At 32.3% G+C, this 24,847-nt stretch overlaps 1 protein-coding gene across 1 annotated transcript; it reads left to right on the top strand.

Annotated features, from left to right (window-relative positions):
* Positions 1–349: 349 nt before the first annotated feature.
* LOC131855615 (connectin-like) lies at positions 350–24,288 on the top strand. Its single transcript, XM_059206905.1, has 3 exons — positions 350–543; positions 21,803–22,844; positions 23,390–24,288. The coding sequence occupies exons 2-3, from the start codon at positions 21,824–21,826 to the stop codon at positions 24,181–24,183; spliced, it is 1,815 nt and encodes a 604-aa protein (XP_059062888.1). The 5' UTR covers positions 350–543; positions 21,803–21,823; the 3' UTR covers positions 24,184–24,288.
* Positions 24,289–24,847: the final 559 nt, after the last annotated feature.

Below are 24,847 nucleotides of genomic sequence, written 5' to 3'. Positions count from 1 at the left end.
TTACCATTTATTGTAGAATAAAAAATATGACTATTCAAAATTAATTAACTTTAAGTTTATTTAAATAAATATTACGCCTATTCTATTCTCTTCTTCTTCTCTATTCTTTCATTCTAATTTCAAACAAAATAGTTAAAAACTATTGTTTCTCCACCACGTATCACCATGTACCTAACACGAAAAAAATTCGCAGCTAGTTTAAATTAAGGTATATATTTAATGTAAAATTGTAATTTATTGGTTTTATAAGTATATTTATTAATTAGGTACGTTTTTAGTATAAATAGTGGGCATGCTCAATCGTTGTGGGCAACACTGTCTAGATCCAAACTCAGTATTCTGCCGTCTGTGGAGCCGGTCACAGTGTTCACTGTATGCTCTCATATCGTACTTTTACCATTGAAAAATATATAAAAAACATTCAATGACGTTTAGCCGAGATGGATTATTGTTGTTATAGTTTCGAAGTGTTTTGAATGTGTTTCAAATTGTGCGAACATCTGTGAATCGGATGTTTGTGTGAACATTTCAACGATTTCTGTAGTAAGTTTTTTTGAGATTTTATTATTTATTATATTTAATCAATATTATAGTTATTATATGAATAAATATATAAACTTGTTAAATAAAATTTTAGTTACTTATGTTCGTTAAATTTGAATTGAATTTAAATAGAAATTTCTTATTTAGTTGCATTTATCATATAACAATCGAAAGTCGGCGTTTTTGTGAAAAATAAATGTTTTTCAAGGATAGTTATGAAAATTATAAAATATTTTGTTTAAATTTTGAATATAATATCAATATAAACTTTATGCTTTAAAAATAATAATTAATTTTGATTTCAACAGATTAAAAAGGGTTTTCGTTTGGACTCTACCTATTTATTTTGAAATTATATGAAGCGGTTGTTTGTGTATAAAATAAATATTGTTTTAGGTATAGTTATGAAAATTATATTGTATAATTTTTAAAAGTTTTAGTAACTAACTATATTCAGTAGATAGGTATAATATACATATGTAGGTAGAGTTTTTATTATGAATAGATATATTATCACCCAAGTCACTTGCACTTATTATATTAAGCTATTATGACGATGATAAGATGGTTTGGTTTACACAATAACTTTTAACCGACTTCAAAATAGGACAATGTGCACTATGTAATTTGTACATCTATATAATTTGTTTTATATTTTATGCTTTCAGCAGTAGATTAACAGCGTTTCATTATTAAAAATTGACACTTTTTCGGTTTGTCTTTGTCAAATAAATAAATGTAAAATTTTATCAAAAACTTATTAACATCTCTCTACGTCTCTTCATTAACATCAAACATCATCAAACTCAAACATCAAACTCATCTCATCAAACTCAACATTAACACTCATCAAACTCAACATTAACAGAAAGGGTTCATAATAATTAATGAACACGATTCATTTATTTTTTATTTCGTTTTGTTTGTAACTATACGCGAGCTACGATATTACGTTGCCGATTTTAATGATTCTTTTAATCGACATGAATACCTATTTTAATAATGATAAATTTATTTTATTAATTACTGTTATATATCTAGCACAGTTGTAATCCAGCACTTGATCTATCTGTCTACTAAATTACTTTAGAAACTGTCTTACATATAAGTGTTTGAGTAATAAAAAACAAATTATTTATTATTATTATTATATAGGTATATTTTGTACTATTATTCTAATTAATATTGTGCACCCGTAGTTAGAATATGTTGTTAATCATAAATATATTCATATTTAAAATAAATAAACGCACAAATAAATAAATATATGAATATATAATAATCATCATCATCATCATCATCATCATCATCATCATCAGCTCACTACTCCAGTCGGCTGTGCTGGACATAGGCCTCTCCCAAGGCACACCACTGGGCACAACCTTCAGTCCTTCTCGTAGTAATACTAGTCTCCTATAATATTAGTTCAAAATAGCTAATATAAATTCGATAATCTGTGCCCGTATTTGGTATCTTTGGAATGCTTTAAGAAGCGCTTTGTAAGTCAGTCGGATACCTATATAGTTATTTGCATAATGTGGGTTTATTCGTACCTAAACTTTATACTTAAAACTAGTAGGTATATATCGCCGATCTCAGTGGTCTAGCGGTTTAACACACCGCTTCACTTACTATGGTCGCGGGTTCGATTCCTAGCACGGTGCAAATATTTGTAATCATGAGTATGATTGTTTGGATTTGAGTGTTTTCTATGAATATTATGTATGTATTTATAAACAAAAAAATTAATTATGTGTTGTTTAGTACTCATAAGAAAAGTTCTTCTTAACCTCGGACTAGATGGCGTTGTGTGACTTGTCTATGGATATTATTATTATTATTATGTATGTATTTAAAAAAAATATATGTAAATATTTATATCAGTAATCAATGTCTAGGTACCCTTAATACAAGCTCTGCTTAGCTTGGTACTAGATGGCGTTGTGTGAATTGATTCGAGATATTATTATTATTATTTATGTATTTACCAAAGAAAATTCATTTAAATATTTATATCAATAATCTTTGTTTAATCTTTTAACACAAGCTCTACTTAGCTTGACACTAGATGGCGCTGTGTAGATTGTTCAAGGTTGTTATTATTTATTACATTATAGTACAAAATAATACAAACACAAATTCCAGAAAAATCCAATTCGTCCTCGTTTTTTTAGAAGAAAAGTAATAAATAAGGTTTTAATCTTGTCAATATAGAGAAGATGGGCGGAGCGTAAACAGTATTTCAAACAGAAATTGCGTATTGTTTTTTTCGTCCACGTTTCTACATTGTATAATCACTTCAAATGCTAATCATTTGGTAATTTGACTTTTATTATAAACTAGCGGACCGGCCCGGATTCGCACGTGTTTTTATTCCTTGGGTGGTACCTTTATTGAAGTTTAACTAGTGATGTGTATTCTTTATATTCATTCATTCATTCATAATTTAAGATTATTACATTATTAAAGTTTTAGCAGTAATCCTTACGTTTTACATACATAATTTAAGAGCCACGCTCTTGTTGGTGGAGTTCTTGCCACTTTCCACAATCTTTCATCACGCTTTTTAAATGAAAGAGCGTGATGTAATGGATAAACTTACTAAAATACAAATCTTCTTGTAGATAATTTATCTAATTTAATATTACCAGCTACCCCGTCCAACTTCGCACTGATGTATATGTAAAACTTTAAATGCATCTAAAAGTTCCTCTTGAATCACTCTATCTATAGCTAAAAACTGCAGGTAGTTTAAAAAATCTGACCGAACAGACAGCGGAAGTGACTTTATTTTATACCATATAAAGATGTGTTATTCTGATGTATAAGCTGTATTACTGTAAAGTTTAATTAAAATCCGTTCAGTAGTTTTTGCGTGAAAGAGTAACAAACATCCATTGATCCATCAATTCTCACAAAATTTCGTGGTTATAATATTAGTAAGTATTGTTAAGTAGCCAATGGATTTTTGGATTTGCTTTGTATCTGTACCTTATATGTGCCCTTTAACGAATATAAAGGTTTTACATATAAAACTAATATATGCGTAGATAGATACGCATATATTAGTCTGTACTTCTAAAGGTAGCAACTAAACACTAAAATCAAACTAATCAAACTAAACAAAAAACGTCCGCCTACACGACACAACGTTTAGACTTTAATTTTAGAAATCACATTGAACCCATAAAGTAATGTTTACATTCACCGATCCAGAAATGTATATACACACAAATTTGGATTCGTGAATGAATCATTTGAAAATCTCCCGAACTGACTTTGAATAAACTTCTCTTTGAATATCTAATCTAAACTAAGATATTTATTTTTTTTCGTTTGTGATGGTTTAACACAAAAATACTTAACTGGTTTTTAAAATCTTTCAGCTATAGAGTTTGCAAGCCTCGGTAGTCTAGCGGTTTTTAATATTGTATTTACTTTCGATAGTTCTGGGTTTGACTTGTATCGTAAGACAAGTCAAACCCAGAACTATGGAAAGTTACGTTATCAGTGAGTAACATGACTATTTTAATAACCGACTTAAAAAAGGGTTTTCAATTCGACTATATATTTTTTGTATTGTTCACCAATTTTGTATTTTTTTTTCAATTCTAAGCTGATGCTTCCTATGTGATCCCATGTAAATTTTATCACAATCAGTCTAGCAGTTTTGATGTATGCACATGTAGTTACAATAAATAATAATACATATAAAGATAAACATTAAATATAATTAACCAGTAAAAAAACTAAAAATTCTTGTTCACGCATCAGTGTTATCTGATAACGTACAATGAATACAGTTTACCATTGTACATAAATGAAGTACATCATTGGTTGTGTTGCTGCACTGTAAATAGGAGAGAGAATAGCTTAGTGTGATTTTTTGCCTAAGAAGCAAACACTAAGTGAGTTTTTGTGAAACTTAAGTCGGTTTTTTAGTGAGCTGAACACCTCATAATAATAATCTCAGGACAATTCACACAGCGCCATCTAGACCCAAGTTAAGTTAGCTAAAGCTTGTGTTATGGGTACTAGATAACTGATACAAATACATAGATTTTTTTTTTCGTAAATACATACATAATATATATAGAAAACACCCAGACCGATACAAACAATCATACTCATGAATACAAATGTTTGCTAGAAATCGAACCCACGACCGTCGGACGTAAAGCGATGTGCTAGACCGCTAGACCACCGAGGTCGTCAAATGGTTGCCAAATGACCATAATTAAGTTAAATTATAAGTTTGAACATTATTCAGGTTCTAATGACAAAAGAGTATATGTGACTTATACATATGGTAGAGTATGTAATGTTTTTTTTAATAATTAGTATATAGTAAGTATAATTTTTATTGCATAATTAAAATAAATATTATCATCATATATTCCTTCTCTATATAAACATGGGGGGGGGGGGGGGCATTTTAAGGACGTTTTCATCCCAGTACAAGGTATGAGTTATACAAAAAATATGAAGAAGAAGAATGAAGATGTACGTGATTTTATCAGATATTTATATCGTTGTGCGAGAATAAGTGTTTTAAGGTAGTCAATCCTCTTTGTGGCAATCTAATAGAGATTGTATGACGTTGCAGTTAAATACAAAATAACATATAAAAAACCGGTGCGGAGCCGAGCGACCCGTTAGATTGCAAATTTTCTGAGTGCTGTTAAGGAAACGGTTTTAATACATATATAAAGCACCTTTTTATGGTTCCCTACGCAAAGGGCAAAAGGACTGTCGAGTGTGACAGCAGGCACTGTCTATTCACATCTACGTATAATGACAGGTTTTTAGGATGTAAGTAGAATAAAATCATACCAGATTTTTTGTATAGAACATTGACTAAAAACTTGACCGTTATATCTATGCTAATTGAGATCAAGTTTCTGAGTTTGGATGCTCGGGGAATATACGATACTACAGATCAGATTATGATTATTTTTTTATTGGATATGCCACTTTTAAAGTTAGGTTACAGGCTACAAATATCACGGTAAGCCCAATAGGAGCGGAACTGCAAAGAAAAATTTTGTTAATTCTCAATCAATATTTCAGACGCTTTTTTGTAGTTCTTGCTAAGTTGAAGAAGAAACAGGACTAAACATTCACATGTGGTTGTAGACCACTCATGCATAAACGAAATATCTCCTTCAGAAAGTACGTAAGCACTCCTGAGCACGCACATTATTATCCCCGACGAGGCTTGGTAGCGAACTTTGAAAAAGGGCCACAGTAGAACTCTCTAGGTCGTTGTTATTTTTTATCAATTCCTCAAGGCAGAATCTTGATGTCTAGGAATGCTTCTCTCAACCAATACTCTCAATGCAAATATGCAGTCACCGATCCACTTAGCATTAAATAAAGATTATTTAGTGCTAAGTGGATCGCTGACTGTATATTTTGATTGACAGTATGCGGCATCTCGAATGGAAGGTCATTGTGCCTCTTCTCCGTCTACGTTCAGGTCGTATCAACTGGCATAGCCATCACCCCTGCGCCAATAATCCCTCAACAAAAAGAAACTCTTCCTATCTGGCTGTATAGTCCAATTTCAGAAACTACATTAAAGATTTTTACGAAGATAGAATTTGCATATAGTCATCTGAGTGAGTCGTGAGTCTCACCTATTCAGATCACAGACGCCATGTAGTAATGTGATGTCCATTGTGCTTTTAATATATAATACCTACATAGGCGACAGTTACCACTTATTATCAGTTCGGTCATCCGGTTGTTTCAATCCAGTTAAATAAAGAAAATACCATGTAACTATAGTACCTACATTTTTGGCGTAAAAAATTTAAACGATAAATATGTTTTTTTTTGTCGCAGCGTATAATAAGTGGTAGATACCTAAGCATATTTCAGTTACAACATCTGTTTTTATTGTAAATACTAAAAACATTAAACACATGCAGCATTGTACCGTTAGTAATATTTATACGCGCAAATCCGGAACAGGTTTAGATGGTGATGATTCACCTTTTAGTCATCACCAACTAAATACCTCTATCTATAGTTATCGTTATCTATATGACTATGTAGAATGGACGCGCGAAACCCCTGGCTCCGGAATAGGCGCTCGGAGGTACACCGTTTGGTTTTTGGTGGGTAAAAATCCTACACACCGCCTCGTCCGGTGGGGATAAGATTTTCTGAATTTATCAATTTCACGCGGTCATTACTTATACGTCAAATGAAGAAAATCATGGGATCTTACCACGTTTTATCTATTACCAGCGACACGTCCTCGCTTCGCACGGATGCATTACAAATCTTTGAATATCTCGGCTTGTTCTATACTATAACACGCAAGTATTATACATATAAACGTTTCTCTTGAGTCACTCTATCTATTGCTAAAAACTGCATTAAAATCCGTTGCGTAATTTAAAAGATATAAGCGCACAGACCGCGGTGGCGACTTTGTTTTATACTATGTAAAGATAGATAGCTAGCTTTACCGATATTTGGGCAGTGTTACAACCGCTATACTTATTGGTAAACTGAAGTACAGCGTATGGTAAATAAAATAATGGGCAGACATATCAATCTTTCATACCTTTACACGTCTTCGTTTGTTGATACTATTGAAGCTTTAAATTTTCTTTATTTCTTTCTATTAGCAATATACAAATACACATCAAATTCAAATTCAAATTCAAAAATAATTTATTCATACAGGGCATTTTAGCTTCGTATGAAGTATGAACGTAAAATTTTTATACTATATGTTTTTCTCTCCCGTACAGTTCAATACGGGTTTAGTTGAGAAGAACTGGCGAGACACTCAATTAAATATCTTTTTTATTTAAAAAAAGCCAGTTTATTTATAATGTTTAGTTATATATGTGTCTATGTCTAACATTAAATGAAAATCCCGTGCATGAAAAACTATTGACATGCACGCTCGTCACTTAAGTAATCGTTTAGTGAGTAATAGGCTTTTCTCAGTAATTTATTAACGGGTAATTCCGGTATATCCTTTGATATCTTATTGTACATTTTTATATCCATTCCCATAAAAGATCTATAGACTTTTTTTAAACGATGCTTGGTAACTGCAAGTTTGTGTTTAGATCTAGTATTAATATTATCATCAATATAGTGTAGTGAAGAGTAGATGTACTAGAAAAGATGATGCATCAAAAAATCCAATGTTTGGGTAACCCAAAATCCTCGCATTTCGTTACGGTTGGGAAATTGATGAATCAGCTGGATTCACATTGTTAGAGCTTCGAATAAGCGCTGACGGACGGTGAAAAGCGATCCGTTGAATTAAACCACTTACTTATCTGTTTATATATTTTTAATTTGTGTGTTATACCGGATACACGATTGACGGCCTCGGTGGTCTAGTGGTTTAGCACATCGCTTTAATTCCTATGATCGCGGGTTCGATTCCTCGCACGGTACAAACATTTGCATTCATGAGTATGATTGTTTGTATCGGTCTGGATGTATTATTTACGAAAAAAAATCTATGTATTTGTATAAGTTTTGGGCCTAGATGGCACTGTGTGAATTGTCTTCAGATTGTTATTATTATTATATAGCGAACTGTGTTCTGAAGAATTGTTTAACATTGCCACGGCTATTTTTTACCATTGCACCGCTCGCCAACGACAGGGAATTCATCCCCAGATATATAAGTGGTCTCGGACAGTACGGTTTCAGAGGAGCTTCCTCCTGCGTACACTTAGATTGTGGATTGAACTACCTGCCGGGTTTTTCTCTAGGGACTACGGCATGGGGTTTTTCAAGAAGGGTATATTAAGGTTTCTTAAGGGTATTAACGCGCACGTGATACCCCTGGTGTTTCAGGCGTCCATAGGCTGCGGTAACCATTTAGCCGTCGTAGATGGGCTGTATGCATGTTTGCCATCATTGTATTATAAAAAAAAAATTATGTTTAAAAATTAAAAATTATGAAGGTTATAGGATTTCTTTTCTGTTGCTTAAAAATAATGCTCATCTCCGACCCTTAGATACATTTTCTATTCCATGATATATATAAATATAAGTTTAGTCTTGAAGCCGTAAACTAGGAATATTTACGAAGTAATAATCTATTGATCACGTGACTGCTCAATATATATCTATATATACTCTACGACGGTTTTATTTTTTTCTGATTTGCTTCTTTGGGACAGCTCTTCAAATTAATGAATACCATCACCATAGGAAATATCATACCCATGGTTTCAAATATATGTGTTGTATAGTACCAGGAATCGAACCCGTGACCATCGAAAGTAAAGCGATGTACTTCACCACCAAGGTCGTGAGTATACTTATAGTGTTGGTTTTTTAATTTCAATGAACACTAATTTGATGAAAATCCCGTCGAGTCCCAATGTAAGCAAAGCTTGTATCATGGGTACCAGACTACTGATATAAATACGCAGATACATTTTTTTATAAATACATACATAATATACATAGAAAATACCTAGAACAGTAAAAACAAACATGCTTATAAATACAAATGTTTGTACCATGCTAGGATACGAATCCGCGACCATCGGAAATAAGACGGTGTGGTTTAGCACACCGTCTTATTTCCGATGGTCGCGGATAGGTCACCGAGGTATTCATATAATAATTAGTATATTTCGTAGACTGTCTCGCTCTTGTACTTGCAATACAAGATACAGATAACGCATATCATTGTGCAACAGATTAAAATAGGTACAGAAACTTTATGTTACGGCTGTGGGTTCTCACACCACAATAAAATAAACAGTCATACACACAGGTGGCGTTTACAGTGTAATCTACCGATTCACATTAAAAAAAACATATTTCTGTAGCAAAGCCAGATGTCTCACATTAATACACGGCTTGACATTTAGGCTTGAAACCTACACTCATGCGATGCTAAACTAAAATTTATTTTTATTTATATTTTATAAGAATAAAAGCTCACAGAATTGTGTTATGACTACTAGACCACTGATAAATACCTATGTATATATTTTTGTATGTATACAAACTATACATATATTAATATGTATATTTTGTATACATTTAATATTATATACACATGTATACAAAAAGTAATATAATATATCATGTAATATATATTGACAACACCCAGACTGATACAAACAATTATACGCATAGATACAAATATTTGTACCGTACGAGGAATATAACCCACGACCATAGGAAGTAAAGCAGAATGCTAAACTGCTAGGCCACCGAGGTCTGGTGCTGTTAACTTTTAGGTGCAAAGGCCAGCTACAAGTCTACAACCAACCGCACCAGAATAGTTAAAAAAAAAGAAAAATCGATACATATGAAACAACCATTGTGGAAAGATTTCTATAGTTTTCCTTACTACCCTAATCATACCCCTTGGAGATGCGTGGATAAGCTTACACTACGTAAACGTTTGTTTTTACTGTAGTTTCATTTCTTAACCTAATCATAGTACACATTTGGGGATGCATGCAAAATCTTATTCACTTAGCTCTACAAAATTTCGCCGCGATATATATTTTATATCTTGCAATGTTTAGTGTAACAGTGTAGTACGGTAGTACATACATTATATTGATATATCTTCTTACAAAATAAAGCGTAGGTTTGCCAATTTAACTTAAATAAAGACCTATATCTACAATGACATCAGACATTAAATTACAATTCGTAGGTGTTTTCTATTCATGAGACAATGTTCGAAATATGCATTCGATAATAAATTACTCACTTCATACGTCTATCTTGACGTTATAACCTTGGTGGTCTAGCCGTTTAGCACACCGCTTCACTTCCGATGGTTAAGGGTTCGATTCCTGGTACTGTACAAATATTTGCATTCATGAATATGATTGTTTGTTTTCTATGTATATTATGTACTAGCGAGCCGCCCCGGTTTCGCACGGGTGCAGTGCTAATGCTAAATATATCTACCTACTACAGAATGACATTATTAATAACGTTTACACCTTTTTTGTCATTAGACAGTACAAAAATGTTTTGTTTAGCGCCGCCGGCCGGGCCGGTACCGCCGCGCCGCACCTATGTCCCTGCATTTTAAATCTGTAATATCATCGGTAATATTAATTTAAATTAAATGCTGTAAAGGGCCATAATTATCTATATTAAATGGAAAATGTATTTAAAGTACTTAATTGGATAAAAATTAATTACTACTGTATTGCTTAAAATCACTTCGTAAATATGCCATTTTTTTCCGGTAAAATGTAAAGGATAAAAATGGTTATTGTGGGTTATCCTTAAGAAATAGATATACCATCATGAACGTTTTTGTTGACCTTTTTAAGGTGTACAATTCTGTACTACATTATTTTGATTTATCTCGTAGGGTACAGCCAGCATTTGCAATATAAGCGCAAAAAAATGTGTTTATTTCCGACATCACATTAGAAACCTCGTAAATTTATTAGTGTTTTTGTACAATATTATGCATGTATTATACATTACACATACAAACCTTCCTCTTGAATCACTTTATATATTTTAAAAAACCGCTTCAAAATCCGTTGTGTATTTTTAAAGATTTAAGCATACACAGGGACGGACATACAGCGACAGCGTGTGTTACAAAAAAATTGTGTAAAAAAGTAGAAAAGAAAGAAAATATATTTATTACCAAACCTGACCACAGTTTATGGAAGCGTTACAAGCTTCTCTACTGGTGATCAAATTCCGACTATTATTGAGTTTACAACGATATTGCGACACGTGTTTCGCCTCTGAACGGCCACCATATGACACTGAATAGAGCATAGCTTTTCTCCTCCGATCGATTCTCCGTCCAAATCCAATTACAAACAGGTATCGAAATTACGACGCCTGAGCCGAGGTTCGAATCCGTAGCTATGCCCTCAGACTAAAGTCGTATCTGTCCAGCGGGAACGGCCAGCGGTCCAGCGGCCTTCAGTCGCTCAATGAGTCCTGCCGCGGGTTTGGAGTGCCTACTGCACTCGCCGCTATCGTCCGGTGAAGATGTAAAGGCCAATTGCGGTGTGCATTGGAGTAGTAAAAAAAAAAGATTCTCTCTATTGGCGATCAAATTCTGACTGTTATTGAGTCTACTATATATATTGCGACACATGTTTCGCCTCTGAACGCGGCATCATCAGGCATCGAATAGAGTTTGGATATAGCTTGGAAGACTAGTGTTAACTGTTCGGCGACAGTGTTGATAGTCGCTGTTAGTCATTGACTGAATATTTGTGGTCTCACACATGCTAATGGTAGCGGAATTAAAAAAATAATATAAATTCATTATGGTAAATTCCTTGTCGATGGCGAAAAAACCCAAACCACTCTAAAGATTTTAATATTTTCAAATTATCTGGAGAATTTCTTCCGGAATGTTTATATGTATAATACATGTACATATTTATATAATAACCGACACATGGGTATCTGGGACGGGTTGCTAGTATACCAACATGTAATTGAATTCTTGCTCGGTATTCAGAAATGAGTTATTTCAACCCATAATTAAGTTATGAGTATACGACGAGAATAATTTAATATTGCGGTGATGTTGTTAATAAATTTAATAGATTATAGATAGATGTAGAGGCGAAGGAAATGCCGAGAGTATAGATACCGTTCTATTTATTATATTACTAGTAGTTGCCACCGACTTTGTTTGTTTTTTAGATACAATAAAGCTTCTGTCTATTCTCGCGAAAAAAACTAATCTATATACATATAATAAAACTGTAGAGGTCAATAACCGAGTCAGAGGGATGTTAGAAGTAAAATAGAACATTTTGTTCTATTTTAGTATTTTATTAGTAAAATAGAAAATTGATTGTTTCTCTGTCTGTTTGTCTGTTGGTACAGGCTAATCTCCGAAACGGTTGGACCGATTTAAATAAAATTTTGCATATAGGTAGCTTACATCCCTGGTGAACACTTAGATACTTTTCATCATAGAAAATTAAAAAGTTCCCGTGGGTTAGTTAAAAATCTATAGTAACTAATTTTTTTTACTAAAAAAACTTTTTCGATTTTATAATATTAGTACAGATTCTACTATTTATTGTTCTGTTACGATTAGTTTTTATATCACCCATTTTGTTTTTATTATTATTAATAACATTTTAAGTGCCACTTAAAATGTTATTAATAATATCTCTGTCGTTTTTGTTCTGGTGCCATTGAAAACCTGCGGAGTGCTCGCTTAGAACATGCCATAAAACTGAGTGTAGTCGTATATAATGTAAAACATGTTTTACATATAGTATAATAATAATAATAATAATCTCAGGACAATTCACACAGCGCCATCTAGACCCAAGTTAAGCTAGAGCTTGTGTTATGGGTACTAGATAACTGATACAAATACATAGATATATTTTTTTCATAAATACATACATATTATACATAGAAAATACCCAGACCGATACAAACAATCATACTAATGCGACCATCGGACGTAAAGCGGTGTGCTAGACCGCTAGACCACCGAGGTCGTCAAATAGTATATTTCAATCAGTATATTTTTTGTTTATTTTAATTGTATATATATACATGTCTATATTTTGTTTGTTAGTTTTTGTTTCTATTAGTAAAGCATTGAATAAATATTTGTTCTTTCTTTCCTTCAACTATTATTCTTTACTGAGCATAAAAGCCATAATATATCCTCTTGACTATGAGGTAATGGGTACCCATGGTAAGCTATGGTGTAATAGGAGACACTGTAAACACTTGATAGTCTTGATACGCTCACATTTCGCTAAGTATATTTGTATTAAGCAATATCTCTTATCTTTGATTTGTATTTAATGTGCCAGGAGGCCAGTCTGCTATTGTCTCCTGTTTAATTTAGTTTGTTATCGGTGTTTACATTACTATAGAGTCAAATAGACAAGCTAAGATTATTTTCTTGGAAGTCACGCCATTATTTTCGCTACAATCTTGACAGCCTCGCTGGTCTAACGGTTTAGCACACAGCTTTGCTTCGGATGGTCGCAGGTTAGATTCCTCGAAGGATACATCCATTTGTATTAACGAGTATGATTGTTTGTGTAGCTCTAGGTGTGTTCTATGTATAATATGTAGGTATAAAAAAAATGTATTTATATCAGTTGTCTAGTGCTCATAACACAAGCTCTGCTTAGCAAGATGGCGCTGTGTGAATTGTCTTGAGATATCTCATTATTTCTTCTGTTTTCTTATCATCATCAATACTTAGTATAAAACAAAGTCGCTGTCGCTGTCTGTCCGTCCCTATGCATGCTTAAATCTTTAAAACTACGCAACGGATTTTGAAGCGGTTTTTTTAGTAGATAGAGTGATTCAAGAGGAAGGTTTATTTGTGTAACTATCTGTTCCCGCGACGTTGTCCACGTGGAATTAAACTTCATTTTTCTAAAATAAAAGTAGTCTGAGTTACTCCTTATTACATCAGCTGCCTGCCAAAAAAAGTCCCATCAAAATCGGCCCAGCCATTTCAGGGTATGCCGGAACAAAAATGTTATTTTAATGTATGTACCGTACTTATATTTATATGTATAGATAATATACACCCGTGCAAAGCCGGGGTGAGTAGCAAGTATAACAATATAATGAAAAATATATTATATAATTAATCTTTCTTTGCATGCATTGAATATTAAAAGCAGTATTCCCTCAGCGTATAAAATCTACTCGCAATAAAGGGAATTAAAAAACTTATTGTTTTTTTAATATTACATGAAGTGAGCTCGTTCCATTACAATAGAGAGTTATTCTGTAAGAGATTGTACATTTGTATTCTGTAAAACTCGATAGCGACTGCAGCGCCACACGCTCGAGAGCGGGATGGAGGTAAAACAAGCACTAGTGATTTTTTTTACAAATATAGGCAAACTCGATAGCTCTGTAGCTATTCTCTAATAACTAATATATATTTTTATATTGAGACTAGCTGTTCCCGCGACTTCGTCCGCGTGGACTTGAATTTAACTTGAGTTTTCTAACTAAAAGATTTTTTTCTAAAATAAGAGTAGGCTAAGTTACTCCTTATTACATCAGCTACCTGCAAAAAAAGTCCCGTCAAATTCAATCCAGCCATTTTTTACAATTTTTGTCTGTCTGTCTGTTTGTACCGGCTAGAGATTAGCCGGTACAAACAGACAGACAAACAAAAATTGTAAAAAATGTTATTTTGGTGTATGTACCGTTATATTCATATGTATGTAGTAAAAAACGGTTATTTCAATATTATAAACAGATACTCCAATTTTATTTATATGTATAGATTGGAAATTTATATTTGACAAGTGATACGAGTGCCTTGAGTGAAGCGATAAGTGAAATGATAAAACGCTGACAGAATACGATTGCAGAAACTTTGAATCGCTACATTTCAGTTTATTTATGAATAAGAATTCATTTTACGAGCCACCGTCTTGTCTGTACCATCAATGTTTAATTACTTTGATTTAGTTTTTCAATCCCACGCCGTGATATCTGTACTGAAATTGTCTTTCTGTCTCTCTTTCTCTCGTTTGAATCAATATATCTGTCTATTTTTGTTCTGTTACTAAGCAGGTCTGATAAGATGTGTTTATTTTGATTTGATGTAGTTTGTCAATAAACGTACACTCATTCATGAAGGCAGTGTTTTTAAAATGATGACTAAATATGAGGGGTGCTATATATATATATCTATATATGCTAGTTTGACGTGTGTTTAACTATTTATGACTTTGTAACCTACGGTAATGTATTTTGAAATAGTTAATTTGTTTAAATATGTGTGGTTACTTTTTTTATTATTATTATTATTATTTATATCTTTACTATCTAAGCCCGTGACTTCGCTACCGTACAAGTAATTTATTTTGTAAACCGAAATAATAAATTGAAATAAAATAATAATGATATACATTTATATGGCAAATATTGTTGACTTTAAAAATAGCTGTACATTAAATTATTGGCAGCATGTACACACAGATATATATATATATATATATATATATATACATACACAGGCACACCAACATAATAAAACAATTAGAAATCAATACGTTACTATAAAATATTTGCTAAAAAAGGACTCCGCTCAGCATATTGTTACAGCTAAAGCTAATAGCACATAAAACAAATAGTGCAGAAAAATATTTATGGATCCACTTAAAATCGACAAACTATACAAATTCGACCATAAAATCAATTTAAGTTGAGTATTAAGTTGAGAATTCATTTATGTCCATACATGTACCTTTACAAAATAAATACAACACTTTAAGTGAAGTTTATTAAGTGATTGTAATGAAATTTGTTGCTATATTTGCTCGAATTTGTTAGAATAGTTTTATCTATATGTATTAATACGTGAAGTAAAAACTTTGTATCCCTTATTACAAAAATTCCGCGGACGAAGGAGTATCAAATTTCACACACTTATAGTTTATATAGAGAAGGAGTGCAGATATTTTTTTTAATTATGCATAAAAATACATTAAATCAATAAAAAAAACATTACAATACCCTACCCTGTATTTGACACACACACCCATATATATACTCTTTTGTTTATTGTTAGTCTGTGGTCAAATTGAGAATAGATTAATATTATTTGTCTATAGTCTTACTGAATGTCAAAAGTAACTATTATAAATTAGTTTATTACAGTATGTATATATTACTTATTAGAGAAATACTGCTCACTCAATATACAAAGATGTATAAAATCTCAAAATAAAAAGAAAATTCTGTAGCATTAATCTGAAATAGCATCTTAATAATTTTCTAACTTATAATTTAAATTAATGAATTAATGAAATAAATGCCACAATAATAACGATTATTCATTAAGTTATAAATAACTCTTAATATTTTTTACAACAATTTTAATAAGTTTGCTCAAATATTTTGCCGGGTGAGGTAGACTAGATGGGGCTCTGTGATATGTTTGAATTTTGTAAATTTATTTGTTTGCATACAAATATTCTTTATAAAGTCTAAAGTAAAGCTTAACCCGTGGATATCTGTATTGGTTTTACTATTATTAATTCATATCTATGTACTTATATACATACTACGTTGTGAAACTGTTTGTATCCCAAATAAAATAAAATAAAATAAAAATATGATTCATAAATAGATATGTGACGTCTTAACATGATGGCCAATAAAAAATTCCTTTCATGACTGTCGATTTGCATTTATTTGTGATTTCCGTTCTTTGTTATTGGGTTCCGAGTTTGCGACACAGACCAATATAAAAGTCAAGAGGGAACATTGTGCACGACATATGTAAAGCTATTATTTTTAAAACGTTGACATAAAAACCAGTGTACCCATTTTTATCATTATTTTATATTAAGAGAAGTGAAGAAAGTAGTATAATGATTAATTATGTTTATTTATTTAGTATCTAATTATATGATAGTAGTTTTTTTTTAATTAATGATAATGGAATGGTGTTTCCAACTGCGGTAATGGTATACGCTGGCGATGCAATAGTGGAAGATGAGAAGATGAACATGAGGTCAGGTCGTTATCATTTATTAATAATATGCATAACAATAAAGTGATAGAAAAAATAAAGTATAATTAATTAATAATCTTCCAATAACTTAAAAATTGTATGTACCAAAATATTTTCGTTTAATAAAACGTACTTTTATGTTAATTATTAATATTCGCCTATCAAACTGCAGTGACCACAATATGTTAACAGATATATTTGTTTGGTTTGATCATGCGTTTGGACCTTTATTTTGTACGCGATGTTCCCTCTTGGTAACTCTCTTGCTCTGAGGTTCACGTATATTTGCGATACCATTTACGACAGAATAAGACTTTTAGATGCAAGACCACCAACCGTGACTAAGGACCCGTTGCGATTTCTTTTTTCTTTCTTTGGCCGACTTCAAAAAGGATATCCTCATCAATTCAACTGTGTTTTTGATAGGTACGATATCTAATTGCAAATCGAAATAATGTTCGAAATAATACTCTTGACTGGCCGTTACCCGTGACAGTGTCTGCATTTTTATTATTAATATAAATTTCTAGAATAGAAATAGCCTAAGTTGCTGCTTATAGTATTAGCTATATGAGAGTAAATTCCCATCAAATTCGGTGCAGCCTTTTCAAAGCTTAGTAACAGACAAAATTTTTTATATTATTTTTTACGTAAGTATCATATATACTTTAGATATAATTTCATCCGAAATAATTGAATAAATGAAATGCGTGAAAAATTTCGCGCCCAAGAATTCACAGTAGGTACGCATCCCTTATTCAGTATGGGGGCAGAATATTAATAATATATGATAACAGACATGTTTATTAAAACATGTCGCGCACTCTTCATGAAGAGAGTCTTCAAAGATTGGATTAAAACAGCACTAATTAAATTTAAAGACACGAGCGATGACGTTTAAAAATAACTTGGATTAGGAGCTCAGTTTGAGAGTTGCCGCTTTATTAAAGAGATTAGATCACTAATATAGCTATATATCCAGGGATTAGTCGTAATAATAATCCAGAATGTAAAACAAAAATAGACTTAATTTTAACAATTCAGGGAAAAGGGAATAGGGGCGTGAAACATCATAGAAGTTATACTAAATATTTTAAGGTATTTTTTTTATCTAGGGTTATTTTTTTACGGTTTTTTTTTGTATTCTTGTCTAATAGATCTAATTTAAAAAGAAGACTTTGGTCGAAGTTAGCAGAGGTACCTCTGTCTTATGTAATATTGTTGCTAGTGTTTTGCAAACTGTGTTGCAGCTTGAAGGATATTATATAGTATAATTTGAACCTAATTCCTTGTGTATAAGATTAATAATAAAACTAAACTTATTCTTACTTCGATGGCCTCGGTGGTCTAGTTTTAACACAGCACCTTACTTCCGATGATCGCGGGTTCGATTCCTCGCACGGCACATGAGTGTGATTTCTATTCATGAGTATGATTTGTGTCTGTCTTGGCGCTTTCTATGCATAATATGCATTTATTTATGATCAAAATATCTATGTATTTGCATTAGTTATCTATTACCAATAACACAAGCTCTAGCTAGCTTAACCTGGGTCTAGATGGCGATGTGTGAATTGTCCTGAGACTATTATTATTATTATTACTAAACAATTAACACAGCGCCATCAAACCCCAAGCTATGGGGGGGGAAAGAGGATTGTTAGTTATGTGGACTGATGATCTCATTGCTAGCAATGTACCATGTCAGGTTGACCTCCACGCGGTTCCCCCTGGAAACCATCGTGATAAATTCTTGGTGAATTTGTCACGAAGGGCTAACTGACCTGACCTCATACTCATCTTATCATCCTTCACTGGTGCCCCGCCAGCGTAAACCGTTAGCGCAGGCGGCTGCACCATTCTATTATCAACCATTAAAAAAACCCCAAGCTATGCAGTGCGTACGTTATAGGTACTAGACAATATAAATACTTCGATTGTTTTTTTTGTAAATACATACATAATATATATAGAAAATACTCAGTCAGATACAAACAATCATACTCATGAGTACAAATGTTTGCATTGTGCGAGGAATCGAACCCGCGACGATCGGAAGTAAAGACGCGTGCTAAACCGAAAAAGAGATTTATTGGGCAGATGAGCATAGACTATTGTTATTTTTTTTAACTTTCGTGTTTAATATACATTATTTATGTTATTAGTGTAGTATTTATACTATTAGCTAGTGTAACTTAGTCGAGAACGGTAAGAGACCTTTATTTGCCATAAAATTAATTGTGTTAAGACCCGGTTAATAATATAAAGAAGAGCATATACTATTGTAAGATTGGGTATTGATACCGGACGAATCATCGTGACGATTGTAAGATCCATAGGACTCATCAAGATCCATAATGACTTAGGCTTTGAAGCCGGCTACCGGGAAACGCCGTGGGTAAGGGTAGCGCCCGTGACTTGTGACACGGGTGTAGGTTTAAGTGGCCCCTTTAGAATACATTAACACTCACCTTCACTACGTGCAGCTTCCCCCCAGGCCCAACTAAGATCGGAATAAACCCATTTCTAATACAATTCACTTTAGTATCCAAAACACAACCGGCATGCTCTGCGCTCGTCAACTGAATGCCGCGGCTCAACCAAAAAATGATTATTCAACTACCGACCTCCGTATTTATAACCGAAGTCAGTGTAGTAGGGAGAGAAGTGTGGGTAACGGTTATCTTATGACACAGAACTTAGTTCGGTCTATAAATACTAGATGGCGCTGTTTACAAATTTTGTAATAATCTTTACATTGGATACTTCATTAGTACTAAACACAAACCTTACCTTCCTTTAATATCTTTTTAAAATATCCGATTATTCTACAATATTAATGTGGTTCACATCAATATTGTAGAATAATCCGATATTTTAAAAAGTAATGGTTATCTTATGACAAAGAACTTAGTTCGGTATATAAATACTAGATGGCGCTGTTTACAATTTTTGTAATAATCTTTACATTGAATACTTTATTAGTACTAAACACAAACCTTACCTTCCTTTAATATCTTTTTAAAATATCGGATTATTCTACAATATTAATGTGGTTCACATCAATATTGTAGAATAATCCTAATACTATTATTTCAAAGATAGCACGATATTGCTGGTAACAGCTCCCGTTCAATGTATCTTGTTTATTCACACATAATTGAAGTAATTAGATGGTTAACATATCTGTGTTCCCATTTCACAACTAATAGGGCATCGTTAACAGTTGCTAATGGTGCGATAAATACGGCCAACTTTGTAAGGGAGTGTATGTGATTTATAACGGCATTTTATGAGGCATAAGGCAGTAATGTTGGCAGCTTTTTTATCATGTAACTTGTGCAGGAAACAAGCTGTAATTGCCTGCCTTTTATGTGTCAACTGAAACACAGCTTACAAAACTATTTCTTTTTTTATTTTATTTATTTATTTCAGGTAACCTAATCTTACTAATATCATAAACGTGAAAATTTGTGACTAGGGATGGATGTTTGTTACTCTTTCACGCAAAAACTACTGAACGGATTTTAATTAAACTTTTCAGTAATATGACTTGTACATCAGAATAACACACAGGCTAAAATTAAAAACATACTGAAAATTTCGCCGAAATATAATGATAAATGTCATGTAAGTGCGATATAGACAAAGTTGTATAACAGTAATGCTCCATAATTATCTATACGTTAATGACTAAAATATATTGAAAATAATAGAACAAAAAATAAAATATGAATTCGGCGGTATATTGATCCCCAGTACGAATTCTAAAGGGGAACGAAATTACGAATCCCTTAGTTAAGGTACAAACCGTTCACGGTGACTTCAGACTAAAATCGTATTCGTCAGGCAGGAGTTAGCGTTCAGCCGCTCCATAAGTCCTATTCTGTGTTTGGTATGCTATCTGCATCGGTAGGAACCGATGGGTGAAGCTGTAAAGGCCAGCTGCGGCCAACAGCATTACGTTATATATTCCTGGAAACAACAAATTCACAACAGTAACCACACAGCGTTTTAGTCTCAAGCTACGCAGAGTTTGAGTTATGGATACTACAAAACTGATAAAATAATAATGACACAGGACAACTTACAAAGCGCCATCTAGTTAAGGACTAGATGCATATGCAAAGCATACTTTGTGTTATGGGTACTAAATAACTAATATAAATACATTTTGTTTTGTAAATATATATACATTAAAAAACAACCACACCAGTATAAATAATCAAACTTATAAATGCGAGGGATCGAACCCGCGATCATCAGAAGTTAAAACCACCTAGACCACCGAGACCGTCAAAAATTGATAACAGATGAGATCACTTAGCCTACTGTAACTATGGATTTTAATAAACCAACTCTAAATGAGTCACTAAAACAAAATTCAGGGTAATATCCATCAGTCACTTTATCATCAGGCTGTATTTGGACAAGCTTATTTTAAAGATAATTTATTTTTTATAAAATTCATAATTGTAGCTGCTAAGCTGATAATAGTACATATCTTAGGAACAACTCACAGCGTCCACTAGTCCCAAGCTAAACAGAGTTTGTGTTGTGGGTATAGTCAATCTCAATAAATAATTGTATGGATATTCTAATAATGTTGTTCCTGTCAATTATATTACAAAAAGCATCTTCATTGAAATTGACCCCTATGTTCCTTACAATAATACTATGTACCTATCTATCTACTCCCTGTAATATGACCAGATGGTTGGTTGATACTACGGAATATAAACTAATATGTCTATTTTTGCTTTACAGATTCCGGCTTAAAGGATAAACATGGCGATTTTGAGAATACTCACAATAATATGTGCGTCGTGGGCACTAGTAGAATCTAAGTATAATCATCATAAAAGAGAAATCAAGCCTTCAATATGTGAACCACGCCATAACAGCACAGAAAAAGTGCTTTGTTACTGCGTCAGAAACAGTCTTAAACCAGATCAATATCGAAGTGGTGAATGCTATTTAACAACGGAAGATGTTACACAAGACGATCCTAGTTGGAACGAATTAAGTTTATTACAAAATGCTACTAAACTTACTCTAACAAATACTAAAGGCATTCTACTAAAATATGTACCTACTAAAGCTTTAGAGCATACCAAATCACTAGTTAGACTAATGATCAAATATGGAAATATAGAAAAAATTCAAGCTTTCGCTTTCTCTAACTTAATTACTCTAGAAGATATTGTAATAAGGGAGAATAATATTAAAATACTCGAAAAGAATTCGTTTGCTCATCTCAAGAACGTCAAAGTTATAAGTATGGATACCAACGATATAGTGGAAATAAATAGAGACGTATTTGTCGATCTACCATCGATTGAAAAAATATTCTTGACTGTAAATAAAATTACAACAATTCATGATAGAGCATTTGTTCATTTAACCAATCTGAAAGAATTGGAGATTGATAAAAATAAATTGTTCAGTTTGAACAGTGAGACATTTTCTGGATTGGTTAATTTGGTTAGATTGGACATAAGCGGCAATAGTTTAGAGGTTATTGGGGATAACACATTTGTCTATCTCGTAAGTCTTAAATTCTTGAATTTGGATGGGAATCAGATTCAGATGTTAGACGAGAAAGCATTCAATGGACTTGGAAATTTACAATCTCTGTCTTTAGCTCATAATAAAATAAATAACATTGATAATGTGAAGACTTTTGAAGGACTAGAAAATTTAAAATCCTTAAGTTTGAAAGAAAATTTGATTCGAGAAATCAAAGCTGATACTATGGCACCAATCCTAAATAACTTCTATGCCGGCAAAAGTTTCTTAGATTTTGATGGTAAGTCGAGCTTATTATTACACAACTAATAAAGATCTATCTTGTTTACTTTTCTTTATAATGGTATCAAATTTGTAGTTAATTATAATATGATAATAATAATAATGATAATTCTATTAACTCCATAAAAGTTAGAAAAATTTAATCAAAGTCATTGTAACTGTCGACGTTGTAATGAAAACAATATTTCAAATGTCCACGTCCTGTAACAAGTAATATTTACTTATGTCTAATTATTTTTGTTTACTTTAATAATTTTATTACTTTTACTAAAGTACTTTAGTTCTTTAGTTTTAAATAAAGAACTTTGGTGAAGTCTGTTATTATTTACATGAGACTATATTATTATATTTATTACTACGGGTCATAAATCAAATAGAAATAAAATCATTTTTTGAGAATCATAGATTTGTAAAAAATATTGATATGTTATTTTAAATTATATTTCATGTGTTGTACTTTATATATAGTCTTGTTGTGCTGTATTATATTATTATATTAATACAATTATTACTAGTAAAATGGTAAAATTTATTTCATTTTAGGTAATAAATTTCCATGCGATTGCAGCCTGGATTGGTTCCTGTCATTAAAGAATAAAACTCAGAATGTAATATTAAGAAATAGTCTTCTCAACATAAAGTGTTTGCCAAGTGATACACTACGTGATAAATGGAATAAAGATGTGGATAAAGAAAAGAAAGAAGAGGTTTTGGACGTTGTAGAAGAACCAACAGCAAACGCAGAATACGAATATTATGACGATTCACAACTGAATGGAACTCTATTTTATATAGACATACGATATCTATTAAATTGTACTGGTCCAGATTACTCCGCTATGGAATCCGAGAACAATCAGGTAATAGCTAACAAAAATATAAATATCAAAGCAATATCTAATCCAGTATTTACAACCATCATAGAAACTACAGCAAAACCAACAACAAGCACAGAATTTCAAGGCACTAAATTAGATCTGGGCTTATTGGATGTATCTATTATAGAGTCCACAACGAAAAATGTGGCGACTGTAGCGTACAATGATAATAATAAAAATGTACAGCTATCAAATGACATAATAATAACTAATGGTGAGGATGAAAAGAAACAAAGCCCAACTACTAGTCGGCTAGCTACCGTTTCAGCTAAACCTACGGAGAAGACAGTTTTTGATGACCGCGATATGGCTTCAGATGAGGCGAAGCCAGATAAACTGAAAGCACACAGAAATTACCAGGAGGATTTAGACCAAGCCAAAATCAACAATGCGCAAAGGAATACGGGCTGTGTGCTATGGCTCCTCTCGCTAATATTTAGTTTTAATTTATTGTTTTAAGTCACATATAGTATTCTTGCGCTATTTAGTACCTATTTACTTGTAAGTAATATTATAAGTTGCAATCTCACAGTCATTAAAATAAATTGCTATTATAATATTGAATTTTGTTGCGTTTATCCTAAAAATAAATGGTTCCCGATTCGATTTTGAAGATTATTTCCTTTATGCATGGCTAGTTGTAACGGATAGAAGTCAAATTTATGTGAATATGAGCAAATTGGATTCCTAATTATAGGAAAATTGCGAGTTTCTACAGATAATTATGTGTGTTTTTCTATGTATAATATGTATGTATTTATGAAAAAAATATCTATGTATTTGTATCAGATATACAGTACACATAACACAAGCTTTAGCTAGCTTAACTTGGGTCTAGATGGCGCTGTGTAAATTGTCCTAAGATTATAATTCTTATTTTAAACTCATGGGGAGATTTCCTATACTATATACATGTTTCCTATTCCTATACCTTCTCCTAGCAAACTAATGTTTGCAAGATACCCATTAATTCAGTTCACTTAGGGTCACTATTTTTTATGAGAAAAGCATTATTAAAATAGGCTATAATTGGAATTTATTAAAATAGGCTTTTCTCAAGAAAAGCCTATATTAATAAATTCCAATTTAGTAATATACAAATATTCAAAAGGATTCGAAAAAT

The sequence above is a fragment of the Achroia grisella genome, unplaced genomic scaffold (assembly GCF_030625045.1).
Source record: "Achroia grisella isolate CSIRO2021 unplaced genomic scaffold, CSIRO_AGI_Agris_v1 utg146, whole genome shotgun sequence".
NCBI lineage: Eukaryota > Metazoa > Arthropoda > Insecta > Lepidoptera > Pyralidae > Achroia > Achroia grisella.
Note: the sequence above shows the minus strand (reverse complement) of the source record. Positions and strands in the feature narration are given on the sequence as shown.